This window comes from Canis lupus, chromosome 8, assembly GCF_003254725.2.
Source record: "Canis lupus dingo isolate Sandy chromosome 8, ASM325472v2, whole genome shotgun sequence".
In the NCBI taxonomy this organism is placed as follows: domain Eukaryota; kingdom Metazoa; phylum Chordata; class Mammalia; order Carnivora; family Canidae; genus Canis; species Canis lupus.
In genome coordinates, this window is record NC_064250.1 from 70,038,621 (window position 1) to 70,062,488 (window position 23,868).

Below are 23,868 nucleotides of genomic sequence, written 5' to 3' on the forward strand. Positions count from 1 at the left end.
CAAGTGAGGAAAGAGAACCATCCCAGGGTAATGCAAGGTGGCAAAAACTTGCAGCCCAGTGACAGGGGCGTGGCTGCAGTAGTAGCCTCTTCTGGGAGCATCCACTGAGTGCTTGCTTCATCAGTGAAGACAGTACTCCGGGGACTGGTTGAACCCTGATAGCTTGTGTGTGTACAGAATCCAAGCAAAGGTGGCAGATGTGGTGGCAAAAATTAACTAGTCCATGACTGAATCTTTGGGACAGGGACTCCACATCCTCTAGTTTGTTGGTTCAATTTGTCCTGCCCAACTTAGGCCAGTTTTTGTTGGTGTGTTTTTACATACATGAGGTCATAGATGTATCACAGTGAACAAACCTTTGGGGATCATACATCCTTCCCATCACAGACCCTTCTTGATTCTTCACCTACACCCAAGAGGCAGTGTTTGTTGAGGGTTCCTCCTTGTGGTAACTTCATTTGGATGTCTTTTTAAAAACTGTTACTTGTCATTTTTATCAAAGTATTATATGCTGATTTTAGCAGTACTGAAAAATACACAGAAGTTTCAGGAATAAAAACCACCCGTTGCCATAACATTCAACAGTGACTACTGTTGTTGTTTGGGGAGTGTTTCTTTTTATGGATCGTGCTATTTTTGAAACTTACACACTGACATTTTCAGTTATTTTCACTTTATATACTTATAAAGATTTTTGGTGGATGTGTAATATTTCATTGAGCGGGATCATCCCTTTGACATTTAGGTGGTTTCTGGTATTTTAGAATCATAAATAAAAATGTGATGCTCTCCAAAAAAAAAAAATTAGGAATTAGCCAAGGAGGTAAAAGACTTTTGTGTTTTGTACACTACTTCAAGACACTGAAGACAATGCCAGTCACTGGACAAACGTCTGTGTTTGTGGACTGGAAGACCATATTGCTAGGTTTATCAAAATCCTAACAGTGTTTTTTCCAGAAGTGGAAAAGCCATCCTAAAATTTACATGGTATCTCCAGGGACCTCCGATGGCCACAGCAGTCTTGAAAAAGAACACCACATTTGGAAGTCTTAAATTTCCTGATTTTAAAACTTCCTGCAAAGCTACAGTAATCAAAACAGTTGTGATACCAGCATAAAGACAGGCATATATACCAATACAGAGTAGACTGGAGAGCCTGGAAATAAACCCTCACATAGACGGTCACATGGTTTTTAATAAGGGTGTCACCCACTCAGTGGGGGAAGGACAGTCTTTCCAACAAATGGCCCTAGAAGAAACAGATGTTCAGAATGAAGTTGGAGTCCTACCTCATACCATACACAAAGAGTAACTCAGGGGCACCTGGGTAACTCGGTTGAGCTTCGGACTCTTGGTTTTGGCTCAGGTCATGATCTCGGGGTCATGGGATTGAGCCCCCTCCATCGGGCTCTGTGCTCAGCGAGGAGTCTGCTTGAGATTCTCTCTCCACCCCTCCCTCCATTCCTACTATCTCTTTCTCTCTCTCTCTAAAATAAATAAGTATAGTCTTTAAAAAAATAAAGTAGCTTAAAGTGGATCAAAAACCGAAATATAAGAGCTGAGAATACAAGCTGTTAGAAGAAAAGCTTCATGAAATTGAATTTGCTCGTGATTTCTTCAAAATGACACCAAAAGCACAGGCAATGAAAGTACAAATAGTTGAACAACATCAAAACTTAAAATTTCTGTGCATCAAAAGATATAATCAATGAGGTGAAAAGGCATTCTGAAGAATGGGGGAAATAAGGGTCATTTATCTGAGAAGGGATTAATATCCAGAATATATAAAGAACTCCTATAACTCAACGACAAGAAAACCAGATTCAAAAATGGGCAAAGGACCCAAAGAAACATTCTCCAAAGAAGACATACACAAAGCCAGCAAGCAGATGAAAACATAATCAGCATCACCAATCGTTAGGAACATGCTAAACAAAATCATATTGAGATACTACTTCACATCTGTTAGTCTGCCTACTATCAAAGAAAAAAAAAACAGAAAACAACCAGTGTTGGCGAGGATATGGAGAAATTGGAGCCCTGTGCACTGTTGGTGGGAGTGCAAAAGTGATCCTACTGCTGTGGGAAAAATCATGGCAGTTCCTCAGAGAGTTAAACATAGAAATGCCATATGTTCCAGCATTTTCACTTCTGGGTGTGCGCCCCAAGGAACTGAAAGCAGGGACTTAAAATAGATACTTGCGCACCCATGTTATAGCGGCTTTATTCACGGTAGCCCGAAGGCAGAGGCAGCCCGAATGGCCATCTGCGGATGAATGGAACAGCACATTCACACAACGGAATATTACTCAGCCTTACAAAGGAAGATGCTGACACCTGCTATGGCAGGGACCTTGAGGATGTTACACCCAGTGAGGTAAGGCTGCCACAGGAAAAATCCTGCCTGAATCTGCTTGGATGCAGATCCCCAGACACAGAAGTAGAATAGGGGTGGGGTGCTGGGGAATTAGTATTTAATGGGGACAGAGTGTCAGTTCTGCAGGATGAAGAGAGCTCTGTGGATGGACGGTGGCAGTGGCTGCACAACGACATAAGTGTACTTAATACCACTGAGCTATACACTTAAAAGTGGTTAAGATGGTGAATTTTATAAAATGTGTATTTTAGCCCAATTTAAAAAATATTAAAATGTGATGCTACACTCTACTACTATGTTTCTAGAATAGAAACATTTCTAGAATAGATTCCCAGGAGTAGAATTACTTAAAGAATCTTGATCCATCTTGCCAGATTATTTTAATTCCGAAAGGATCAAAACAACTTACAGATTTGTTGGCAGGGTCACAACGTGCCTTTACCAGCGTTGAGTAACTACCATTTGTTAAAATTACTGTTGATTTGATAGGTAGAGAAATGCTTCTTTATACAATTATGATCGGTTATAGTTCTTTTGTGAACCGAATCATTTCAGCATCAAGGACTCATTTTTTTATAATCAACTCTAGTGTGTTATTAATTCCTTATATTTATAGCAGTTATATTTCCTCTGGTTTTTTGGAGGGAACATCAGAAATTTGTGAATTTTTTAATGTGAGCAATATCCATTAAGGGTTTTTCCATAGTTTTTAAATGTCCTATTTTCTTGACACTCCTCTTCTGAAAGCCTTAGGGATTTACAGGGTGATTTGGATTTGTTTGGTTTTTTTATGTAACTCCTCTTAAATTTTATTTTGGTGCAAAGACTTAAATTCGCTTATTCCCACATAGCCAACCGGTTATCTAATTGTCCCCTTTCCACTGATTTGGGAGTCTTTCTTTGTCGTAATAACACACTTGGATGCATATGCTTCCCGCTCTGGGGGCTGTAGCTTTGTCCCACGGACCTGACCTCCTCTTAGGCCCTCATCCCACAGGCAGGAATTCACAAGCTTTCCAGTGGGTGGGACTAGCCTTTCTCACAAGTTATCTCATTCTCTTGCTTTTTATTTTTCCAGGGGAACTTTAAAATTGTTTTTGTTAAGAAAAAAATTTCTGGACAGGAAAATAAAGAGACCCGACCAGATTTTGACCAGAATTGCTTTAAACCTGCCAATCAATTTGGGGAAAAATTAACACCAGCATGTTTATAGTATTTATACTTCACTCCAGGAGTCTGCCTTCTGTGTATTTGTTCAAGTGTTTTTTTCCTCTCTCCATATTACTTGTTTGTTTGCTTATTTATATTTAGGATGTGTTTCATGACTGATTTCCAGAGCACAGAACTTGAGTTCTTTAAAGAATCACTTTATATGGACAAGGCTTCAAAAGAGCATAGAGGGAAATCACTAATAAAGTTTAGATCCTTTGATCTGAGATCATTAGGAAAAATACATCAAGGAATGTCTTCACTTGTTCGTTGACTTCTAATCTGTATATTTTATGGAAAGATTTTAGGAGTCTTTCCCCCTCATTTCTTCATTTTAGATCATCAGCACAGTCTTGGGACAGGCGCATTACCCATTCTCATCCTGTATGATATATCAAATTATTTGAGGGCAGGTCTCTGTCTTTTTATTTTTTTTAAGATTTTATTTATTTATTTATTAGAAAAAGAGAGTGTGCACAAGGCAGAGACACAGGCAGAGGGAGAAGCAGGCACCATGCAGGGAGCCCTACATGGGACTCGATCGCAGGTCTCCAGGATCACACCCTGGGCTGAAGCCAGGCACCAAACCGCTGAGCCACCCAGGGATCCCTTTTTTTTTTTTTTTTTTTTTTTTTTTAAGGATTTTATTTATTTATGAGAGATAGAAAGAGACTGTCTTTTTAAAGTACAGATCTGCGGGAAGCATCTGCCCCAGACCCCTTAACCAAGCCCCTTCGTTCCTAATTGCAGACCCTTCTGAGTTCATCTGGCATCAGTCTCTGAATGAGAAGGTGGTGGTGATCCTAGGGGAGCCGTCCTCTCCTCCATCTGACAAAACCAGAGGGTCAACAGCCAGAACTGAAATCCAAACTGAACATTATCTGACTGAAAGCACAGGCAGTTTTTGTTGGACTAGCAGAGGAGCCAGGCAGGGGTGAGGCCAAGTGTGTGTACAGGCCAAGTGTCCACAGGACTGGTCCCATTGCCTGTTGTAGATAATTGCGTGGCCAGTTCTAGAAGCCAGCAGCATCCTTCAGCTCTGTGAAAGAGGGAGGCCGGGGTGGGATTTAGTTGGCTTTTACTTATTTATTCTCGTGATCGGTATTGATGCATATTGGAAAAACTACCTTCTTGCCGGTGGGGGGGCCTTACTGAGCCATTGTAGTGGTTCAGTCATTCCTGGAAATGTACGCTGAGCCAGCCCACAGGTGTAACTGCTAACCTCACGTGCACGTCGGGTGCTGCTTACTATTGTGAATGAGGTTTGGGAATCGGGGCTTTTGCGTTCTTGTTCACACAAAGGAGTTGTATGAGACCGCGTGAAAAGAGATGGGTTTTTGGACAGACTTAGTCGTGTGTGTCAAGAAGTGAGGAATTTGTTTACAGTTGTATCTGCCAGAGGACTTTTCCTGTAGTTTATTTGATGCTTCTTTTTGTTAGGGGATCACCTCTTTGATCCCCTCTTCATACTCCAGAAGTGTCTTTCTCATAATAGCTTTTTACACGAACTCTTCTTGAGGGCAAGAAACAAAGATCTGAGTAATAGCTTTTACAACTAGCCCCATAAAAATAAGGGAAATAACCTTTTTTAGCTTAGAGATTTTAAACGTACTTAAAATTTCTAAAAACTTGAAAGTATGTAATGTGTTGACGTCTTTGAGATACAAAAATGAACACGGCCATCTCATTTTGTGGCTCTCTTTTAACTGCCTTTAATCTGTAGCGCTTTCTAGGTATTCACCTTAAGGAAGCTTTCGTGCCCCGTGTAATTTTTTAACTAAGTTTTCCCAATGAAAACCCTAGATCTCGAGAAAAGCTGGCATTTGAGGATCAGCTCATAACTCGGCAACAGGAGGGGCTGAGCTCGAGTCCACAGTGGCGATCTGGGATTGCATAATGTTTGAACAGCCCTTTGCTTAAACAGCACGAGCCCAGGTTGCCCGCGTGCTAGCTCCACTCGGGATGTGGGAGCACCTGGAGCCGGGGGCAGCTGGCGGGAAGGAGGCGCCCCTGACTTTGGGGGGCCGGCCCGGGGCGCCGGCGCTGGAGGTCCTGCGGCTCGCGCCACCGGCCGCTCCGGGTCCGGCGGAGCAGGGGTTGGGGAGGGGGGGTCCCCAGCCTCAACCCCGCACCTCGGAGATGGGCTCTCGGGCTGCAAGTTGGCGGGGAGCGGAGCCCGCGGGAGGCGAGAGCCGGGAGCCCGGGGCCGGGAGCCGCGCACACTGACAGCCGAGCAGGGCGCTCTCTCCATTTGCAGTTTTTTTAGTGTCATTTTAAGTTGCAGCTTCCGGCCAATCAGCGAGCCCCGTGCCTGCTGACATCACGGGGCAGCCAGTTCCCTCCAGCTGCAGAGAGCTTCAGTTTGTCTTTTTTTTTAAACTAAAATGGAGGCTGGTTTCTTGCCTTAAGGAGTACATTGCCTTTCCCGCTGGAGTCTAGATGTGGACATGTAATAAAGCGGGCAGCAGGATGGTGGTGGACGCGGCGAACTCCAACGGGCCTTTCCAGCCCGTGGCCCTTCTCCATATTCGAGGTAAGTTATTGTGCGTTTCGCTGAATCGGAACCTTCCGTGGTTAGTTAATAAATGGCTATTGTGCCTCCGAGGAGAGGGCCAGGAAGTCCCCGCGGCCGAGCCTTCCCGGCGCTGCAGACCCGGCCGCGGGAGGGGGGCTGTGTCACCGCGGTCCGGCCTCCCCCGAACGCCTCGCACGATCGGAGTCTTGAGAGAGGCCTTGCACGCATAGTTCAAAGCTGGTTTTTCTGCTTTCTGCTCGCTCTCCCATCCCCCTTTCCGAGCCGTGCTGATGTCAAAGGATGTGAAGTCACTGCCCGGGGAAGGTATTGGGTGGAGGTGGGAAGGAGAGGCGGGCGGCAGCGCCTGGCCAAGTTGTCCGTCCGCGGAGTTTCTGTTGCATCTGTGCCGCTCGACGCTGCAAACGTTTCATCGGGGGCACGTCTCTGTAATAAAGATGGATCGCCGTCAGAAAATATGCAGAAATAATCCGGAAGAGAACTTGCTTTTTCAAAGGATCGTTTGCATCCCTGCTGCGGAGCCTCCAAGAGAAATAGGCTCAAGCTTCGCGAGATAGAAATCTATTGTGGGTCACGATTTCTCAGACGTTAGCGGGTTCGTGGACTAGTGGGAAATATTTTGCATTTCGGTAGGCTCTGCGTTGACACTTGACTTTAAATCTTAAAATGGCAACAAGTTCCCGGTGTGCACATACATCTCGCTTCTTGTAGTTTATACGAGATTTGGGCTCAAGATGTAGCTGAAAAACACAATTACCGGGGTGATTAATAATAATTTTTAAATAATAATTATATTAAAGTGTGCATCCCAGGGTAGTAGTATACTTGCTCTGAGTTGGTATTTTGAAACCTGTGTTATATAAAAAAATTTTTGTTCACAATCGAGAGAGACAGGAAAATGGATGTTAAGCTTTATCAGATCACTTTAAAATGTGTAATGTCACAGCTCCGCCCTGACAAAACAGTTGTCACTGTCAGAATCTCCTCTGAGGACCCGTGTTAAGGAAGGGTGGGGGCAGCATCTCTAGGTGACTAATAGTCCGTGTGACTAAAATGCCGGACAAGATTTTTCAGATCGTAGGGTGTATCCAGGGAAGATAAACCGTACGGATACTCAATCTGTTGGAAGAAAATGGGTGTTGCTTTTCTCTCCAAACCCTCTTTAATAAAGCTGGTGAAAATTAATACCCACAGCGAGCAACTTGTAGGTTGGGCTACGCATTCATCATTTTATAGCGTGTGTCCAGGAAGGAGCCCGTGGTGACCACAGACAGCATGCAGATATTTTAATGGCAGGAACCAAACGGGTAAAAATAAAATGTAATCGTGTTTAGGTTTGAGTTTGTTCTTAAATACTGACGAGTTAGTAATAAGATAACTTTATTACACGTAAAATACTTTTTTACAGTTTTAAGGTATCTTATAAAAGATTTTTGTGAGGTTTTTTTTTCTGATTTTATTAGTGATGGTACTAGCCATTTTTTGAACTAACTTTATTCTGAAGTGGAATCATTTGGCTTTACGACCTATTATAGCACGCTGATTTTTTTGTTTGTTTGTTTAAACCAAGACTTTATTATAGCCAGGTTGGATTTTTTGCCTTTGGTTGAGCCATTGGTTGCTTGCTATCGAACCGTGGAGGGAAAAAGTAGTGGAGTGTACTAACCTGAAAGAGACAAGTTTTTAAGAGGCCGGGTAACTTGTAGGGACCAAACGGTAACTTTTCATTCCAACGGGGGAGTAATTTTTAATTTCAAAACCTGAAAAACTCTTTGTTTACTCCTCACTAGTTTTTAGAGCAAACATGTTAGTGTGCAGTTTGGCAAGATTTGTTTTGCTCATACTGGTTTTCAGAGTCCTGACCGATTAAACATCCCATCAGCCGCTGTCCTGCGTGCGTGTCCAGTGCTGAGGGTCAGTATCCGTGACTGAGAAGCACAGCCCCACCCCAGAGCCCAGGATTTTGCAGAGAGACCCACCACCAGCAGCACCACTACCCAGGGGTCCTGGTGCTGGAGGGACACACGAGCGCTAACTCTGGGCAGGTGGGCTGATGCGCAGATGCCCAGGTGCAGGGTAGCAGGGACTGATGCGCTGCTGCTGGGGAGAGGCGGCGTCCAGGAGGGGGCGACACTGAGGGCCACCCCCTCTGCCGGTGCACTGAGGTTCCCATTTAGGGAGGAGGGGTCTTCCACACTGAAGGGTAAATGACCTTCCAAGGTCACACAGCCCACACGTGGTCAGGCCAGAATCCAGAGGCCAGGCAGTTGTGTTGTTTCCTTTGGCATCTTTAAAAAATAATAATAAAATAAACCAACTTATTTTTAAATAGAAATTTTGGCAGTTTGTAGAACCTTTTGTCACGGGATTATACTTGCGGTTTTTCCCAGCACCTTATCAACTTTCATCTGTTTCATTGGCCTCTTGTGTGTGACAGTTCTGTGCCCAGGGCTCATTTCTTCATTTATTTTACAAAAATTTGTCAGTTCCCTGCCACACTGTGCGAAGCAAGTCCTCAACTCAGGACATGCAGCAAGCCAGCACTGTGGCCCAGCCTTGGGGGTCTACAGCCCCCAGCAGGGTGGCACAGTCGAGTAAACAAAAACATCTGTACATCTCTAAACTGATCAGTAGGTCCCAGCTGGCTGGATAGTTATCTCCTATTAAATAATCTAAAGTTTGCAATTTATACAGTGAATTAGCTTATAAAAAAAAAAAGTTCAAGTGTGAGAGGAACATAAGGTTGAAATTGAAATTTATATAAACTTTTCTGTCTGTAGGAGAGAACGTCACCTGAACTGAAAGGCTGTAAATTTAGCTCGATGACTTAAATACTGATCCCCTAGTGCCATCCAAGAGAACTGCCTGTGTTGGTGGCAGTGTTCTCTCTGCTGGCCACTGCGGGGGTCCCTGTCGCGTGTGACTGTGGAGCACTTAAAATGCGGCTCGTGCGACTCAGAAACTGGATTTTTGGGTTTATTTCATTATAGTTACTTCAACTTTAAATAGACACTTGTGTCTAGTGGCTCCTGTACTTGGCAGCACAGCTCTAGCCTGGGATCGACACTTTTTCCAAAAAGGGCTGGATAGTACAAGCGAACCTTGGAGACGTTGCAGGTTCTGTTCCAGACCACTGCAGGAAAGCTAGTGTCACATTAAATCAAATCTAATGAAGTTTTTGGTTTCCCAGTGCCTATAAAAGTTATGTTTACACCCTGCCCTGGTCCATTAAGTGTCCGGTGGCACCACGGCAGGAAAAAAACCAATGTACATACCTTAATTTAAAAATACTTCATTGCTAAAGCAATGCTAACCATTGTCTGAGCTCCCAGAAGGCTGTGATCACAGATCACCACAACACTTATAATAATAATGAGAAAGTTTGGCATTCTGCGAGAATCTCTAAAACTAGGCCACAGAGACACAAAGTGAGCAAAATGCTGTTGGAAAAATGGTGCCCCCAGACCTGCCTAACACAAGGGTGCCACCAACCTTCAGTTAAAAAACTCAGTATCTGCGAGGCGCAATAAAATGAGGTGTGCCTGTAAATAAATCTTTTTGACCGTGAAAGCAGGCATAGGCAGTAAGTAAGTGAATAGGCATGCCTGTGTTCCAGGAAAGCTTTATTTACAAAAACAGGTGGCAAGCCAGATTTGGCCCTTGGGACCCAGTTTGCCGACCCCCCCATTCTTGACCATTCCGTGAGTTTTGACCATTCTGTGGGTTTTCGTGTAGTAAAACGTGTTACTTCCAGAATCAGGTTTAAGGCGAGAATAGCCAAGCCAAAAAGCTGTTAATGGTAAGAGAAGAGAGAGCTCTTGACCCTTCTCCAGCTGCGTTACTCTGGCCTCAGGAGAGTTAACTACTTGCATCTTGTTCTAGTTGTTGGTAAACTCCCTCGGTTGAGGAGTCTGGCTTTGAAGGACTGAGACACAGCCGTGGCCAGGTGGGGAGCTCAGGAGCCAGTTATCCCTTACGTGGAAACCCATTTTTCCTGGGACATTGAGGTCTGACTGCAGAAGAGTTTGTTTTCTCACAAGTAAAATGTGCCAGAGGCAGCGAAGAAGTCCAGCTCAATCCCGTGGCTTAGCCAGCACGGCTGCACCATGCAGGTGGCCGGCCAGACATCGGACACTCGCGTGTGACGGGATGACAGCAAACACAGTGAGGACGGTACCCAGCAGCCCCACACTCCCCAGACGTTTCAGTGGCGACCAAAGATAAAAGACCTCCCAAAAGCTCAGACGGTGAACCTCTCTGCACTGCGCATCCGGTCAGCTCAGGAGTTTTACTTCACAGACATCTGTTTTGTGCACCTGTGCTTCTCTCTGAAGCAGCTTTTTAGAACTACACCTTTAAAGCTTACCTGTAGTGATCCTGTATGTAAAGATGTTTCTTGCGTACTCCCCAGGGTGCGGGGAAGGTAACCAAAGTAACGCAGCTCCCTTGGGGTGGGGGTGTTTGCATCAAGTCTGCACACCTTTTCTTAATTAGTCTTCCCTTGAACTTGGGTGTAACATCTCCTAAGAGTTTTCTGACCGTGACTCTTGCCTTAGAGCAAAAGCTAAACTCCCAAAATTCTCTCACTAAAATAGGAAGAATGGGAGAAAAAGACATGAGGTTGACAGTCAAGAAAAGGGTGTGTGTTTTTAAGCCTTGGAAGAGGACAGACTCCTCACGGGCTGAGTGGTTGGGGTACATCCTCCTCCTCATCTGGCTTCTGGTTCCATATGTCAGATACAGTTGCAGAGTGGCGCTCTTCGAGAACACGGACTGGTTCCTGCCAGCATTCCTGCCTGGGAGGTGAGCAGGACACGTGCCAGTGTCTCCCGTCCCCAAGGTCGCCAGCCTGTAAGGCCGAGTGGGGGGGGGGGGGCCTGCCCCTGGTGCCAGCTACATGTCCCCAAGCTGCTGCTAGTGGCCGTCCTAGGAGGGGAGGCAGCATTTATGGAGAGTGCAAGGCCCGGGCCACAGAGAATGAAGGAATCAGAGTCTCAGATCATGCTCTCCCCTCTGCCCCACATCCAGGTGTTGAGAGATAATCATGAAGCTTCCACATCACATGCGCCTGCTGATTGTTACTGTTTTCCCCAGCGTAATATATTCGAGTGTCTGGAGTTCAGAGCTCATCTCAGGTCCACGTGAGAGCTTGCTGCATGGCGCTCGTCCACTCAGTGTGATCATCCCCCTCCCTGCTGTCCTGATTCACCACCTAGTCTGCCAGGTGTTGATTGTGAGCTTCTTTTTCTTGCCTCCTCCACGGATCATAAGTATCCTGAGGAAGGGCACGGCCAGCTGGATATTTCCCATGACCTCTAGCATCATCCCAAGTGTGAAAGCACTCAGTGTTGGCGGGTTGAAAATAAAAAGCTGTTTCTCTGAAGGATCATCCAGATGGTGTTTATTTGGTGTGTTTTTTAGCTAATTACTTGATCAGATAGTACTTGTCAGGCTCATGAGAAGCTGTACAAGGTACCTGATTTAAAAAGTGGACACAGGTAACCACTCTCTGCTGGGCCTGGCTTCGGAGGAAACCTCTTCCCTACCAGATGGAGATAGTCCCACCAAGGATGTGGAGATGCCATGAACTCAAAAATGGGGTGATCGGTTTTCTCTCATAATGTACTTAAAGGAAAGTCTTTTAATCTTGGAAGGACACTGACCGGAGCCCATGAGGACAGAGAACTATAGATAGCGGGTGAAGTCTGGTTTTGGTTTGGGTCCTTAAGTTGTCCATAAATCAAAAGCCCTTCTGTTAAAGAGAGAGAGAGAGACGTTACAAATACAACAAATGAATATATATCAGATCTTCTAAAAAAATAAAAACAAAAACCTATAGAGGACATTTTGGGCACAGTCGGAGAAGGTCGAGTGCAGAATGACATGGAATGCTGCGGAATTAGTTTTGGGCGCAGTAAAGGTGTGGTCCTGTTGTAGGGACTGTCCTCCTCCTTGGGGACTGGAGGTGGGATTATTGAGGCGTGCAGTGTGATGAGCTCTGTAGCTTTCTTGAAATAATACACAGAAAAACTCCGTAAAGCAAGTACGCTAAAATACGAACAACTGTTGAATCTAGGGAAGCAGGTATAAAGCTTCTGTGGAGGCATAAACTTTTCCATAGTGTTACGAGGTATCCTTACGATGTTCAGCTTTAGGGAAAATGCACAGAGGAGGTGTAATTATTCAGAAATTGTTTCCTAAACAGTGAGCAGTGGTCTTTATGTTCAAGTTCCGGCTTTTCCTCCTTTTAACCTTTATGCCAGTTGACAAATCCGTGGCCGTTGGTGGACTCATCAGGTGAGGGATCGGCCTCCCGGGCGGGGCAGCGTCGAGGCCTGCGGCTGCACAGACAGCAGCACCATCCTACCAGACGGTGTTTTGGGGGTGTACACCTTTTTGGACGTTTATTGGCATTTTTATTGGTCTTTTAAAGCATAACAGCCTTTAAGGCACACACGCAGAGAAAACCAGGGTTCCCTCTGAACACGAGAGGCGGGTGCCCCGGGCTCCCCACCCCGCACCCCGGTGCTGGCTGGCGGAGCCGTCCTGGGCAGGCTGACTCACTCTGTGCCTGGAAATGGGAATGCGATGCCCTGCCTCCCTGGGTTTTATGAGGGTAAGAGGAACCCATGCAGATAAAGTGTTAAAATGGTGCCTGGAGCCTTGCGAGGCTCCCCACAAGTTGTCACCCCTTTTCTAGATAGACTTCAGAGCCCAGCATCTTAACCACACTTTTTTTCCCCTTCCGCTGTATTACTTGGTTGTTGGTTCATCTTGAAGCGTATCTGTTTCTCTCTCCCTCCCCCACTTAGCTAGCCTTTTCTCATCTCCCAGTTGGCTTGCCTTTTCACCAGCCTGAAGAAATTAGCGTCATCAATAATCCTGGAGTATGCATGTACCGCGTCCCACTTACAGACTGTGTAAAAGTACCTAGTAAGCCGGTCACAGGCACCACCTCCCGGCCTCGCTGGTCCCTGTGCTCATCCTGCAGCTCCCTTGGGTCCAGTCTGCTCCACTAAACAGGAGGTCAGCGCCTGCTTGCATCCCTCCCTCCCCACCCCTGTTAATAACACTTTCGAAAAAGGTCTTTCTCTTTTTTTTTTTTTTTTTTTTATTTATTTTTGCGAGAAAGGGAGAGAGAGAGAGAGGAGAGAGAGCACACACCAGTTGGGGTGGGGGACAGAGGGACAGAGGGAGAAGCAGGCTCACCGCTGAGCAGCGTGCTGACTGAGCCACCCAGGTGCCCGAAAAAGGTCTTTCAGTAATGTTCTGGAAGAATGTTATTTTCAGAGTCAAAGGTACATGATATGTGATTAGTCCCAAACAGGGTGACTTCCCTTGTCATTCCCCTTTAGTTGTGTTTAAATGCAGGTGAGGCTTCTGATGCTCTAGAAATTTGACTTCTGAAAGTTTACAGTCTTGTTGTCAAATCCCATTACATTGAATTCCTCTGAATTCCTTTTTTGTGTTGAGATTTTTTTAAAGATATATTTATTTGAAAGCAGGTGGGGGGAGGGGCAGAGCTCCCTACTGAGCCCGGAGCCTGATGCCAGGCTCCATCCCAGGACCCCAAGATTATGACCTGAGCTGAGCCCAGAGCCCAAGAGTCGGATGCTTACCCATGGGAGCCACCCAGGCACCCCTTGCTGGGATTTCTTATTTGCAATAGTATTTGAACTCAGAGGGATCTCAAAGATAACCTTAGATCTTACTGTTGTGTTAATGCTGTGGCGTTTACAATAGAGCTTGAGCTGTTTTAACACTGGCTATGGGGTTCTTCATGCTCTCCTTTGTCACTGATGCACGTGAACTTTTGTACTACTTGAGGATTTTTGTCTGCTGGTTGTTTCATTCAGGAGCGATGGGTTCTAATTTCAGTCTTCTGACTTAAAGTTATGAGAATAGTTATGTTTCACTGGAGGGAACAAGCCCAGTTCTTCCGCATTGCGGGTTCCCTCGTTCATGGTAGGCCTCGAGGAGGAGGAGATGGGGAGGGCATGTGCATGCATGTGGGTTTGCTTTGTCAACAGTTTGGTTTTCTCACCTTCATGGAGTAGACCCATCTGATGACTGTTTTCAGAAATCTGAAGGTGTGAAGGTGCTCGGTCTCTGGGCAGGGCAGGGTTCACAGGTGTGGTTCCGGGGGCCCCTGGAGTCCCAGAAATGCTTTCAAGGGATTTACAAGGCCCAAACGGTCTTCACAAGAATGCCAAGGCCTCGTGCCTCTGTCATGGTGTAGCCATGGTGGGTAAAAGTGCTCCTTCCACAGAGCTAGGCGGTGGGTTGTGTTTTATTGTGTGCCCACCAGCCTGACCTCGGAATGTCCTTGATGAAGCTTGACATGGTTAGTTTTACGAAGTTTCAATCCCTGCCACCCATCTTGATGCCTGTGATGGACCGTGGAGCCCTCTGGCATGCTGGAGCATTGGGGCAGGGGGGCTTGTCTTGAGGAAAACTATACAGTTATATGAGTTACAAGCTGAACTAGCCACTTTTCAGGCTCAACATTCTTACTTCAAAGAACAAAAGACAGACAAACGGTCTTGAGAAGTAATGAAGCTAATCAGTCAATTCAAAGGAAACAGCAGTGACGCTGATTCTTGCCCATGATAAAATCCAAGATTGCAAGCAAAAATTAGAATTTTGGGAAAATTGTATCTGCCAACGTGAGCTTGACAGATCCTCATGCTGATGGTCCTGGTAATATTAACAAATGGAGCTTCTTGATGTGTCCGTGACGGGTCTGCATGACCCCACACACCAGTACGTTCAAGCAAGCAAGAAATGATGCTACCAACGCATGTAGGCAGAAGAGACATTCAAATGTAGGACATACCATGGGGTTTGGATGTAAAATGTCCATCACTATAGTTTTAGGTTCTGTATTGCAAGTAATTTTTGAGAAACTACTATTTGTTGAATGTTAGCAGAGACTCAAAGAGGAATAACCACAATTTTTTGAGAAAGTCATCAAAATGCCTCTGTTCTTCAAATAAACATATCTGTGTGAGGGTGGGCTCCTCCCCCCCACACACATACTTCAACCAAAACAGCACATCAAACAAATTGAATACAGAAGCAGAAATGCAACTCCTTTCTGTCCTGTTAAGTCAGACATTAAGAGAGACACAGAAATGTAAAACAGGTTTTTTTGCTAATTTGGGAGAGAGGTTGTTTTCATAATATTTAAATTCACACAAAATGAGCCTATTCTTATTGCTTTAAATGAATTCGTAAATATTTTAAACATTCTCAGGGCACCCAGATGGCTCAGTTGGTCAAGTGTCTGACTCTCGGTTTCAGCTCAGGTCATGATCTCAGGGTCATGAGATCAAGCCCCACATCAGGCTCTGTGGTGGGTGTGGAGCCTGCTGAAGATGCTCTCTTCTTCTCCCTCTGCCCCTTCCCCTCCTTTCTCTCTCTCTCTCTCTCTCACACACACTTAACGTGTGTGTGTGTATATATATATATTTTTTTTTTAAAAACACCTGGTCAATATCAGTAGATGTAACCCACATAATCCAAGCTCTCTAGGGCCCTCTGGACTTTATAGAACGTACATGGGTCCTAACACCAAAAAAAAAAAAAAAAAAAAAAAAATGGAAGCCACTGGCCTAGGAAATCTTTCTACCTTGGGCTGGATGTGACCTTGGCCCTATTTTTACCAGGACTCTGTATTTTTTTCTCTCCCCCACCTCCCAAAAAAATCCAAATTAAAGTCAGCCACCTAATGTTGTGAACAGGTCTCCCAGGCCATAGGGACTGGGTAATTGAGCTCAACGCCTGCACCGCAGGTGGTAAAGTAACCCCAGGACACAGAATTCCCCTTCCACCATAGTCTGCTTCCTTGTATCTTTTTTTAATCTTTAAAAAAAAAAATCCATATGTGAAAACTTTAAAATTTTGTTTTATTTACAAATCTGAAAATCTCTCTGGCTTTATCCCCCCCAGTCAGCCTCCTTCCTTTCATGTCGCCTCAAAGTAAGTTGTTTGGGTTCACTGTGTCTCATTCCAGACGTGCACTCATGTTCACGTACATAATGTAGTTATTCACAGAAAGTATGAATTTTTTGTTTTGGTTAAGAAAAAGATTGACACAAGAGCAGTTTTAGAAACGTAAATGTTTTATGGGTTTTTAGTATTTGGTCGCTGTCTATGGTGTTTTGATGTCCTGGAGTGACACTGTTACATTATATCATCCTGTGTATTGTACCTTATATACATATATTGCATAAATTCTAGTGCGATCTCAGACATCCTTCTGCTAATTGGGTTTAAACTATTGGCCCAGGTGGGCCTCTGGGAGGAACACCCCGTGGAGCATCTACCACATGCCTGGGACTGTCCCAGGGGCCGTCACAGACACTCAACGCCCACAGCCTGGCAGGATAGAAAAGCTCTGGGCTTGTTTTACAGGCATTAGAAACCATCCCCCGAGTGCACCTGACTAAACAGTGAGTGCAAGGCCAGAAGAAACCTCGCACCGTCTGCCTAGAACTTAGGCCACTTCTGCTACACCAGGCTGCCAGAAATGTGGGTTTTTGTTTTTCCCTGCTCGAGACCTGGTCCTGAGGAGACATTTTCCTATAGAAAGCATTGCCGACCCTTCTGTGTTTGCTCTTAAAATATTTCAGTAGAGGTTGGAAACATTGAGGTCTTGTTATGTTAGTGGCCCGCCTCTTCCTACCAGAACCCAGAGCTCTCAGATCCAGTCACTTGTTGGGGTCCTTGCCCAAGTTTCTATACCTTCCTGAATCTGCAAATGCCTTAAAGATGCATGAGAAGGGGGCCTGGCTGGTTCAGTCAGGGGAGCGATGCAGCTCTTGATCTCAGGGTCCTGAGTTCGAGCCCCCGTGTTGGGTATAGAGATCACTTAAAAATAGGCAGGTAGGTAGGTAAGCAGATAGGAAGATATGCATGTGATTAAATTACTTATTTTCAAGGATTTTAAAGGTGCTTCCATTTCTGTTCATCTGGTATCTCTGAGGACAAAAGCTTGTCAAGAGAATGAGCAATTTCCTCCCTTTTCTTTATTCTTAGCAGAAATGCTTTGCCTTCGAAAACTTCAGTGACTGTCCAGTGAGTAAGGGTTTTTTAAAAGTCTGATAAATCCAGACACTTTTCCTCTCTGCAATAAAGTCAGTAATGAATAAAATTACATTGAAAAGATGTTCATCTTAAAGGTTAACTGAAATTTGTACTTTCAGCCACGTTAAATTTGGGCTGCCCTGAAATTCTTTCCTCGGAGTCCCTGCCCCTTTCTCCCCTAAAGCACTCCTTTCTGTCCTTTGTTTTCTGTCCTTTGTTTTCCAGAGGAGGCCTTCACAAACTGACCTCCTAAGGCTCCTCACACTTCCTTTGGGTTGACTTTGCTAATTCAAACAATGCAATACTAGGAGCTTGAATCCTGTATTTTTTTTTACCTCTGAATTTTGTGCATCAGTTACATGTGAACATATATCAAAATATTAATCCTGAAAATTTTTGTGCATTTAATTTTGATCTCAGTTGTAATTTTGTGTATTCAATTACACAAGCATAGATTGCCCTGCCTACGGAGGTTGGAAAAATACCTTTTGATGGGGAGGGTGTGTTTGAGTGCCTGTGTGCATGAACGCATGTTTATTTAAAGCCTGATATCAGCTTATAAAACCAGTTCAGTCGACAATCTTGTTATTTTAGTATATAGGCTTGATCATTTGCCTGTTTGAGCCTTTTCTCTATCTGAAAAAAAGGAGAGCCTCCTTTTGAGTGAAATATAAGCTACACTTGGAGCCTCCCATTCCACCCCTCCGCCCAATAATTTTCCACGCCAGACTTCACTTGTGAATATTAAAAACAATAATGACAAAGGGAAGTTTAAGGAGCATGTTCAGGCAAACATTCTTTGGCAGAAAAACAAGGGACATCTCAGCCAGTTGATAGCCTTCACTGTGGCACCCACCCAAAGAAACTGAAACTCATGCCCATGGAAATATTTATGCCAATGAGGAGTGTGCAGACCTGAGGCAGGACAGCGCAGGACCTGGTGCAGGTCTGGCGGCTGCTGCCTGCGTATGTCATCTGGTACCCTAAGCATTACCGTCATCCATTTCTTCCGGGGCTTTTCAGAGCTGTGGAGCTGTGAGAAAAAAATGGTTTAAGGACACCAGTTTAGTAGGAGCAGGCCGGGACTGCCAGCTGCTGCAGAGTGGGCACCGGAGGAGGACACGTAGACTGTTATTGTTTGTCATTAGCACCCAGGAAACTTTTTCATCTTCAAAGCTCCTTGCATGTGTTCATTAACCATCTTCTCTCCTACGAGGCAGCAAAGAGGTATTATTAGGCCCACCTTTACAGCCGTGGAAACCAAAGTAGAAAGGTTCACCGCCTGGCCTGAGGTCCCACAAGGAGTTGGTGACAGACCAGATGAGCACTGGGGTTTTCTGACTCACCGTTCTGGCCTCTCTCGTACCTCTCCGAATGCGCACCAGGGCGGCTCTTACAGGTTCCTCTGTCACCGAGATCCATCTACACGGTACTTTCTGCTCTCAGTTTTTTTTTTTTTTTATCGTGATGTGTGTAGAGTGCAGGGCTGCGGAAGCCAGCGTGGTTGAGCTTAGGGCATCATCTAGAAAGGAGACACAGATTCTGAGCCCTGAATGTCGGGCTGTACCTTGGGAGGTTGTGGGTCTACGTGAACTTGAACTCAGGGGAGCCTCACACTGGGCTCACTTGCTCTCAGCCCAGCCCAAAGCTCCTACCGGAGAAACTCGGATTGACTATTTTCCACTTGGTTTAAGGACCTCACACATCCTGAGACACTCAAATGTGAGGTTGCATTTTCAACAAAGGCAACAGAAGTGATTTCAGTGCTGAACATAAACTTACTACTGGTGAAGATTCCTCTTGAGTAATTCTTACAATTTAGTATGAAATTGCATCTATTGTCCTATTAATAATAGTATATATAGTATGAGGGTCTAGATAGGGAGAGGCCTGCCTATTTTATCTGAAAACTTGGTATAGTATAGGCATTTGTCCAAGGGGAAACAGTAGTAAAGACAACTCTTTCTTGATGATGTATACAACCGAGGGGATGTTTATGTTGTAGTAGAAAAACAGTCTATGAACTCAAGTTCCTCATTTTCATAAAGCTCTGCAAATGTTCCAAAAAAAAAAAAAAAAAAAAGCTCTGCAAATGTTTCCTTCCTCATTCTTGGCTTTCAAGTACTCTGTATGCGTGCTCTTGTTGATACAAGTAGTGTGGCCGCCCTACATCCTTCGGTACACCGAAGGGGGTTAAAATTAAGACTAAAAATTGTTAGTGAAAGGAGTTCATTTCAGAAGGGAGGAAACCTTTATGGAGTATACCTAACACAGAAAGAACAACAAAATTTCCTCTTGACCTCCTGCCTCATGTCCATCTAAAACTGTGTTTCATTCCTTTGGCAAATATTTAGAAATCACGCCTTGGGTGCTTGGCAGTATACAGGGTGCTGGGGGTGCTTGTCTACACCTGCTTCAGTCAGGCATGCAGGAGGGTAAGCAGGCCTAGTGGGCAGGGCAGGGCCCCCCCAGGAGAAGTAACACCTGGTAAGCCCATCGGTGGCCCCCAGACGCTGCTGGGGGCCGGGGGATTAGTTGACATGCTAGAGAGTATGTTGGGATATGGGGTATGGCTATGTGGTGAGAGAAATATGAGAAGAGGGCTTCTATCAAATAGCATCTCTCTGTGGACTGGTTAGTGGAGAGCGTCAGAGGGATCGAGGGGAGGGGAAAGGCGGGACACTCTTGTCAGCCCATGGGGGACACTCTTGTCAGCCCATGGGGGAGGGAGGGAGGCCTCAGGGTGCATTCCTGGGGTTCCGTAGGGAAGCTCAAAGGGCAGACAAACTAAAAGCGATACCTTTGGTGAGGAAATCTGAGGGTTTTCACCATGAGTGTGTGTTTGTGTGTGTATTCAAGCCATGTGAACGTATTACCTACTCAAAATATTAAGAACGGGCATAGCATTAAAAGTGGAGGCTTTATACTGATGCCTGACCTTCTCAGATACTGGGGCTGCATTTTTCTGTGCCTTTGAAGTTACTGCTATGCATTGAGTCCGCTCACTGGAAAGCCAAAATCACGGATTTGTGTTGTGCCTTGGCCAGAACTGAACTCTGCTGGTGCTTTTCCCAGGGGGGACACTCTCACCCTTGCCTGGCCTGTTGCAGTGTGCACCCCTATTCGTGAAGACAGCAGAGCACGAGGGTGCAGGTGGATTGGGCAGGTCAGTCATCCCCTAGCCTTCCAGCCAGGGGCTCGCTCATGGTCTGTCACGCTGGTTGGTTATTGCGTCTCATTAGGTGAGTGAACTGGTTTTGCTCTATTTCAGACCCTGTCACTGTGCGGTCAGCCCTGTTCCTTTCTTACGTGTGAAATGATAAGGCTATCAAAACCAGATCTGCTGAAACCCAGATGTTCGGGGTCCTCTTCAGCACATAGGGCTTTCAGAAGGTTCTAGGGAGGGAGGGGAATTTGAGAAGGAACCTGGGGACGGTAGGGCACGATGGCCTTGGTTTACCTGGTGGCACCAGAGGGGAGAAGGGGACGCCTCTGCCAGGAATCCCGGGGGAACCAGTGAGGTGGGAAGCATGAAGATTGAAGAGGAGCTGACCCAGCATTGGTGACATGCTGAGGGGCCTGAAAGATACAGGTGGAAGTGACAGTCATGACTTTGTCACCGCACAGTCTTTGTGGACCTGGACCCAGACAGCGGTCCCTTATCATGGCTGGAGTTTGCAAATATTTACTGCCAGTCTGTAGGTCATCTTTTCACTTTCTTGATGATCTCATTTCCAGCTCAGGAGTTTCTAATTTGGGCGAAGTCCAGTTTATCTGATGTGTCTTTTGCTACTTGTGGTTTTGGTGCTAAGATCTAAGAAACCACCACCTAATCCAAAGATTTGCTCCTATGTTTTCTTCGAAGGGTGTTGTAATCATAGTTGGTCTTTGATCCATTTTGAGTTAATTTTTGTACGTGGTATTAGGTGAGGTCCAACCTCTTTCTTTTGCAAGTGGCATCCAATTTTCCTAGCACCATCTGTTGAAAAGACCATCCTTTCCCCCCATCAAATGGACTGGCATGCTTGTTAAAAATCAATGGACCGTAATGTGAGGGTTTATTTCTGGACTCTCTGCTGTTTCCGTTGGTCTATATGTCTGCCGCCTTGATTACTGTAGCTCTGTCAGAAGTTTTAAAATCAGGAAGTGGGAGTCCTCCAGCTTTGTTCTTCTTTTTCAAAATTGTTTTGTATTCAGGGTCCCGTGTTTCCATGTAAATATTAGAACCAGTTTGTTCGCCCTCCTGGCCTCTCTGCAGCCCCGTCTGGCCTGGAGTCGGTCAGATCAGGATAGCCCTGTCCACACTCTCCCTGGTGGCTCCTCTGACTCTGAGCCAGGAAAGCCCACTCTTAGCAGAGTCTGGGGCCTTGGCCTGACTCATGACTCAGTCCTTGAAGAACCCCCAAAGTCTCAGGTTTTATCCTAAAAAGCTTGGAATTTTGTATTCTATTTCATTATCATTAGAGTTAATGTGAAAGCGTTTAGCACGATTTAACTGCATTGTCAAACCGATACTCCAGGAAGTGTGTCATGTTTATCCTGTGGCTTTACGCACCCCCCAGGTTGCATACCCCAGTTTAAAAGGCCAAGTTGGGGAGAACCTGCCTGTCAGAGCTCTGGTATTTATTTGTAAAGGTTGTTGCTTTGGCTGCGTGCTATGTAACCTCTCCAGACCGCAGGCTGGCATCCGTCCACACTGGGTGAAGTGGCATTCCCTGATTTACAGTATATTGATGTATTTTGCAAAGCTACCGTCCTTCTTGATTCTTGAGCTAGATTTAGATCTTATCATTCTTCACCGTCAAAAAGATTCCTTCTTAGAGGAAGAAATCCACCTCATTCCCCAGGCTGTCTTTGTGGGGGACCTCCCTTGGGCCAGGGAGCATGCATACGTAGTTTAGCTGCATTCACATGCACCCAGGATAGTGGCCCAGGATCAGTCATTCCCAAAAGCCTGTGCCCCTCTCTCCCAAGGCTCTCACCTGTCCAAGGCAAAAACCAAGGTGATGTAATGTTGCTTTTTTATAAGGCTACATCTTTTCAATTTACAGGACTCTCCTTCATTCTAAGATTTGTCCTCTGTGCTATTAAAATATCTTTTCTGTTGGGAATTTTTTTTTTTTTAACGTTCTTCTTTGTCAGGGTGGTAAACCAACGTCTATCATGAAGATTCTTTGTGAAATTTTACTAGTTTGTGAAATCCTAACTCCAGAGCATCATTTTAAGCCACAAATATCAGATTTTTACCTTGTTTACATTTGGGATTACCACGTAATATTAGGCAATTCATGTAACTTAAATGCTCATTTTAAGAATACTTCTTTTATATGAAACATCTGGTCTAGGCAAATTCATAGAGGCCGGAAGCAGATTAGAGGTTGCCAGGGGCGGAGGGCAGGGAGTGAGGCGCGATTACTGCAAGGGGTGAAAAGGTGTGGGAACGGGGAAAGGGTGGCTGCACGTCGTTGTGAGCACACCTTATGCTGCTGAGGGTAGTTGCGCACTTTAAAATGGCTGGTTGGATGTCCTGTGACTGAACCTCCAATTTCTTTTTTTTTTTTTTTAATTTTTATTTATTTATGATAGTCACACAGAGAGAGAGAGGCAGAGACATAGAGAGAGGGAGAAGCAGACTCCATGCACCGGGAGCCTGACGTGGGATTTGATCCCGGGTCTCCAGGATTGTGCCCTGGGCCAAAGGCAGGCGCTAAACTGCTGCGCCACCCAGGGATCCCTCCAATTTCTAAAAGCCCACTCCACTCACTGGTGTCATTATGTAGGAAGCCGGAGGGCAGGAGGGGGTTACGTGAATCCAGGTGAGTGTGGGCCACACCCTCCCCCGCGCCGTGTGCTGTGCTTTCGTGCTTCCACGTGTCATCATCCAGAGCTGACAGGTGGACAGACTTTCTGCTCTGGGACAGCAGGAAGGTTTGTTCTAACCCTGCGCCCAGACTCGAAGGTACTCTATATGCTCACCTCAGAAACATCTTCCCCAACTTCTTGCAGCCTTTCACCCTGGAAAGCCAAAGTTTTAAAATCACCTCCTGGAAAAATCCAAATAAAGTTTTTCGTATTGCTCCTTTCAGTGGCTGTGTTCCTAGTGTTGACTGGGATGCCAGCCACCATGCTAAAGGCAGCCGGTTGACTTCTGTCCTATAAACCCTGGAAGGGGGGGAACATGGGATTTGGCCTCCTCACCCCCACCCCCAAAAAGAAGGGACCAGGAAAGGAAAGGCCCTACATTATTTTTAAGGGAGCAAGAATTCTTATGAATTCTGAGTACAGTATTTTTTTAAGACTCTCTTCTTGCTGCTTCCAGAAATGCTGGGCTAGGGCCCTGGCTGCCCTTGAGGATCTAGGGCGACCTGAACACTCACTACTGTCCAGATTTCTTAGTTTCCTGAAAGAAAGCTTGTCACCTTAACCTCTGTTAAAGTATGGATTATGCTTTACTTAGATCTCTTTTAATATTCCATTTAATTGGAACTTCTCAAGGAAGATGGTTTTTCCACTGAACTTTGACTCACTCCATCTGTGAATGTTTGTGCTTCGTTGACGTTTCGATGGGTTTCCACACATCGCCCCTGGTGACAGAGGGCCAGGTGGGGCACTGGGGTCCTGCAGGGGGTTGGAAGGGACCACAGCTCCGCATGGCGGTTCC

The 23,868-nt window shown here is 45.5% G+C and overlaps 1 protein-coding gene across 11 annotated transcripts in view; it reads left to right on the forward strand.

Moving 5' to 3' along the window:
- PPP2R5C (protein phosphatase 2 regulatory subunit B'gamma) overlaps window positions 1–23,868 on the forward strand; it is a 123,631-nt gene that overhangs the window by 22,613 nt on the left and 77,150 nt on the right. Inside the window, exon 1 of one of the 11 annotated variants that reach the window (XM_025443570.3) lies at window positions 5,908–6,119. The exons of 9 other annotated variants lie outside the window; for them this stretch is intronic. In XM_025443570.3, the coding sequence (XP_025299355.1) occupies window positions 6,026–6,119 (94 nt within the window). In that variant the 5' untranslated portion in view covers window positions 5,908–6,025. Of the gene's footprint in view, window positions 1–5,907; window positions 6,120–23,868 lie in introns of those variants that run through there. One more of the 11 variants, XM_025443569.3, reaches the window with a different exon arrangement.